Source organism: Vigna radiata, chromosome 5, assembly GCF_000741045.1.
Source record: "Vigna radiata var. radiata cultivar VC1973A chromosome 5, Vradiata_ver6, whole genome shotgun sequence".
NCBI classification, from domain to species: domain Eukaryota; kingdom Viridiplantae; phylum Streptophyta; class Magnoliopsida; order Fabales; family Fabaceae; genus Vigna; species Vigna radiata.
In genome coordinates, this window is record NC_028355.1 from 12,931,133 (window position 1) to 12,936,618 (window position 5,486).

The 5,486-nt window shown below is 33.2% G+C and overlaps 1 protein-coding gene across 2 annotated transcripts; it reads right to left on the reverse strand.

Moving 5' to 3' along the window:
• LOC106762616 (amino acid permease 3) lies at positions 1–3,075 on the reverse strand. 2 transcript variants are annotated; one of them, XM_014646619.2, is made up of 7 exons: positions 2,955–3,075; positions 2,028–2,148; positions 1,704–1,937; positions 1,508–1,607; positions 1,185–1,399; positions 950–1,089; positions 1–867 (listed from the first exon to the last, which is right to left on the reverse strand). In XM_014646619.2, the coding sequence occupies exons 2-7, from the start codon at positions 2,146–2,148 to the stop codon at positions 214–216; spliced, it is 1,464 nt and encodes a 487-aa protein (XP_014502105.1). In that variant the 5' UTR covers positions 2,955–3,075; the 3' UTR covers positions 1–213. The 2 variants fall into 2 exon arrangements, with proteins under 2 accessions (XP_014502105.1, XP_022636346.1); XM_022780625.1 differs by having other exon boundaries at positions 2,028–2,236; positions 2,955–3,071.
• Between the last annotated feature and the right edge of the window lie 2,411 nt (positions 3,076–5,486).

Below are 5,486 nucleotides of genomic sequence, written 5' to 3' on the forward strand. Positions count from 1 at the left end.
TAAGAAGCAGAGAAGCTGAATATGTGATTATAATACTCTAGATTTATATGCTTTTACATCACTTCTTTCATTCTGAATTATGTTGCAGAACAAGTTAGACTAACAGAAACAGTAGAAAGAAGTTGAACACAGAGATGTTGGGTTTCATATGAACATGTCCAAGACATGGATTGTTGTTTCTGAAAATCTCTATGAATGGCAACCATAGTTGAATCAATAGTTTGTCTTGAAAGGCTTGTAAGTCTTAAGATCAATGAGAATCCCAGCAATAGAGCCAACTCCAGCTCCTATGGTCATCAAAAGGCAAGCAATGCTTAGTGTTTGGAGGCAGATCCATTTAGAGCTCCACTTTGGTATTCTCTTCTGAGTAATATACATTTCCACTGGGAAATACACCGTAAGGGGCCAAAATCCAAATGCTCCAATAAGCGCTCCTACGTCATTGAAGAATGGGAGCAGCATTGCTATTGAAGTGCTTACCACAACATATGCTGTTCTCCAAACCAATCGGAAGAGGTTGAGCTTGTAGGAATGGAAACCAGGGACTGAGATTTCAATGTCTTTGTTCACAAAATAACTATCTGGGAATCTCTGTGCTACGTTTTTCTCAATGAAAGCAAAGAGGGGCTGGCTGTAGACTTGGTATGAACCAACAAGGTGGATCACAATGGCAGCATTAGCAATGTCAAGGAGCCAGTATGGGTTGTAGAAGCCAAAACCAGTGAGAAGGTTTCCAGGGCTTGAGTCTCCAAAAGCAGCATAACCAAAGCAGCCACATAGCATGTAGAAAAAGGTGGTGACTGCAACACCGACGAAAGAGGCCTTCTTCATTGTTTTTGATGCCGATGGAGGTGATTTCACCGTGTCCTGTTTCATCACATTTTACACAGCCTTCTTGTTATTTCAGACCTTAGTTGAATCTCATATAATTTAACTGAATGAACTATACCTGAATTTCTATAAGGACGAAGGAATATGAATAGGCAAATGCTATGTCACCAAGCGCTTGCATGGTTCTCCAAACTTTATTAGTTTGAGTCACATAACCAACTGTTATCCCGGTTAAGCTTCCCCCCACTTTTCTGTTCTCTATTACAAGATCAATTCGTCAGATTTCTGACAGTGTTTCAAGAAGAAGCAGAAGAAACGATCATGAAGAACAAGGGAATAGAATCAATTCATACCAATGACCTTTCCAATACCAAGGCCTAGCCCAATGGTGGAGTATGTGAATGACATGACAGCAGCTACAAAGGACAGCCACCATAATTGATCAAAGCCTGGAATTTGAGAGAAAATAATCTCCAATATTCCAAACGAAATCATGTACACGTTGCTGTTCATATGACATGGATTCTTCCCTCCGCTCTTGTGGAAACAATTAGATCTTTCGATTGCCCTGTTTGAGAAGACACAAGCCAAAACCAGCCCAATTATACTATATAATTTTCCTTGGATATAAGGTAGTCAATTAGACATTTCACTATCACTAAAATCTCAAACTTACATCATGCTAATGGAAGACGCTATAGTGTAACCAATGGAGATTCCAAAAAGGTTAACATACTGAACCAGTCCACACATCTTGACCTTAAAGCCGTTGCCACCTGATCAAACACAGACACAGAGCAATGATTCTAAGCTAAAACTGTGAAAACGAAAGAGAAGTTATTAATGAAGTAAGTTAGGTTGGTGAGTTATACCAAAGTTAGAACGAATAGCATCCATGTAAGTGTAGTTTCTCTTGCCAGTGAGAGGGTCACCGGTACGATAACAATCAGTGAGAAGAAGGGAAGTGAAGTAAGTGATGGCAGAAAAAAGAAGCATAACAGCAGGGCCAGCAATCCATCCAAGCTGAGCTATAGCCCAAGCCAAAGAAAGAACTCCAGATCCTATCACTGCGGTTATTATGTGTGCGCTCGCTGTCCACACTGTTCCTGTGCTTGTCACACAAACCATACAACATATGAAAGGTAGAAACACAAAGGGTGTAGCATAGTATGTACCATCATGGTTTTTCTACGTACCTGTTCGTTTGGGGCGACCATCATCGTCGAAACACTTAGAGTCTCCTTGTTGATGCATGTCAAGGGAGACGTTAAATGTTTGCTGATCATGCTTGCTGCCATGGCCATCCATGCCAACCATCTTTGTTATCACACAATGAACAACAACCCAAGTTAGGCTTGGTCGTAAGTGTTAAGATTCCAAATAATGATGTGCCAAATGTCAAAGTCTGTGAAGTAAACGTGAAGAGTTCAAAGTGAGAACCATAAATTCGTTAAAAATTTTGAATTGGAAGTGGTGTTCTGATGATGTTATATAGCAGAAACCTCAAGTTAAAATGTTCGAAGTTGTGTGAAAGAGAGAAAATGGGTGGTTGGTATTAGAATTGGAGTCAAAAGGAGGAAACTAGAGTTAGGAGGTTCAGGTAAAAGCAGTGATCTTGGGAGTCAAAGAGAGAGAAACAAGATAGTAGAAAATGGGTTTAAGTCTACATCTCCTTCACCTTCATATATAAACATTTCGTGCGTAATAGTAGAAATTGGATAATCCAACCTACAACTATATTAGAAAGTGGATTTAAGTCTAACTCATCTCCACAAAACCAGCTTGTAAGACGAGGTGCACTTCACTTATATATTATAAATTGGTTTTATCTCTAATCGAAATGGAACTTCCAACACTATATACCACAACATAATAGTTTCGGCATTATGGTTTAATGTAATAATAATTAATATAATAGAAAAAACAAATACATAAATGTTATATAATAATGCATAAATTGATGTGTTTTATAAGATAATTGTTACGTAGGAGAATTTACCCTGTCTTTCCAAGTATGAAGCATCCAACAGCGTAGGTAATTTTTTTTGTCACTTTGAGTTTAATAATATGAATATAAGATTAAAGAAGTTAATAAAATAATTTAGTTTGAAAGAAAATATTACCTATGGTTGGTGCAGAACCTCTGGTAGAAAGAATAGGAAAAGAGGAAGAGTGTGAAATAAAGAGAAGTAGAAGGTATAATGAGCAGGTGTTTGGTCTGTACTAATTTGTTGAGATTATTATGTATGTATATATAGGGGAAAGACATACTAAGAGTTTGATTTCCTGGAATATCATAACCTACCTCTTTAAAAGACCACCGTACAACAAAAAATTATATTATTCATTATTCCTCTCATCCATTCATCTTGAAACAGAATTAGGTTCTCTCAATTATTAATTAATAATAACTTAATACCCAACATGTTTTCTGGTCCAATAACCCAATTCCAGAACATGCCACTAATAATTCTCCTACATTACCAATGGATTAATATTCAGATACTTCAATTTTTGGGCAGACAACTTGCATCTCAATAATTTTTAGATTTCGTGTCCCTCCTAATATTAAAATAAATAAATAAACACATTCTCTTCATCACTTTTTATCGGAATTTATGTGATCAAATTAATATTGAAATTGCATAAAAGTAAAAGTAGGCCAGGAGTTGGATCGAATTCGTATTCAACATCCTTTAAATTCAGTATAATTTTAATTTTAATATTTTTAAATTTTTATTCATTTATTTAATTTATCGAATCAGTTAGATATGAATTGTTTGATTTAAAGTTAATTTAGATACTTTATTTAAATCCAACACCGGTTATTTTTGAAGTGTTAGAAAAATATTTTTATAATTTATACTTGAAATTAAATTTTTAATGAATGTTGAATACATCCTAAACTTAAAATCAGTGTAACATCTCCTCCTTAGAAGTCACTACAACTTCATCATGCATACAAACCAAACATCTTATCTTTAACAATAAACTATTCTTTATTATCCATAAAGCAACACATGCATTGTTATATAGGCTAAAACATGAAAATTAACAAATATAGATGGTAATGCTCAACGATAACTACTTGGCATCCAACATCATGAGTCTTAGAGCTCCCTAGAATTAGCGCCAACATAAAGCTCTCCGTACCAAGCATTACTGTAAAGTGCTGAACATGGTTTATTTGCCACCTAACAGTAACTCTTTTTTGGAGTTCACTGACAAGTAAGCACCCAATGGTCCTTAGGTCGTGCCCAATGCCCTATACCATTAGAGTTCACTAACTTTAGTTTTCAACTTTGCATCCAACGGTTCTATGATATCATTCAATGTCATACTAATATTCACACCCTAATTAACTACAATAGGTTACCTAATTTGCTTATCTAAACAAATATATTTCTTCTTTAGTTTAAAATACCATAATTTAGTTCAAAATAAACCCCAGATAGAATAAATTGGATAATATTACCATAACCAATATATTCCACAAACATATATTTTCATTCAACCAATTTAATTTAACATGCACAATTTCAATTCATCATCACAATTAATTCATCAAACAAAAATCAATTCATATAATCAATTAGTTTCTTTTATCTAGATAGACATCTTAACTCAAAAGGTTATCTACACAGGCTCTACCTTACAAATTTTTAAGAAAAAAAAAAAGCAAAAGATGAAAATACTTTGTTCAATATTCATATCATATATGATTATAGTCCTTAACGCCTTAAATCATATGATGTTAATATTGAAATATGTGAAAGATGAAGTCAGATAGCGATAGAGAAAAAAAAATTTCAAAAAAATATCATTCTTATAAAATGAAACTTCAATTAATAAAAAATGATATTTATAATTTGACTTTTTAAATAATAAAATAATCAAGATTCATATTCTAAAAACCACTACTACTCCTAATTATTTTCTAGATCCTCCTAGATATAATAAACTACAATTTTGTGTAATTTATTATTAAATTAAAAATATCATACCAAAATTAAAATTTAAAACATATTTACAAATTTATAAATATTAAAATATAAAATTGAGTTGAAGTGGATTTCTATCAAATTCTAATGTAATGTGTTATTCAAACTCGTTCATAATTATTCCTTTTGCTTATTTTATTTATCTAACATTTTTTTGTTGATTAAATCTATCGATGGTGTGTTAAAATTTTGTATTTTAGAATTTTTTTTTTTTTGTCTTTTCTAAGTAAAAGAAAGAACATATGTGGTTACAAAAAGAAGAAAAAGAAATGGAAGAAGGGTTGGTGATGACTAGAGCTGTCAATTAGGCTCTCTAATAGGCTCTTGGCCCTAGCCCATGTGGGTTGGGGCCGAAAAAGCCCCTAGGGCCAAAAAAGACCTTTATTAAAAAAGCCCCCAGGGCTAAAAAGCTCCAAAGCCCTGTGGGTTAGGGTCAGCCCATGGGCTTTCTTTTTTACAAAAAAAATTAAATATCCAAAAATAAATTGTATTTTTACAAAGAAAAGGAACATTTATAACTTGGAAAATACATGTAAGCATANATGTAAGCANCTTTCTTTTACTTTAGTAAATATTTTTACATAATTATTAATTAGAAAATAATAAATAGCATTTCATATTTTTCATCCCTAAATTTGACGTTAAATTGAAATT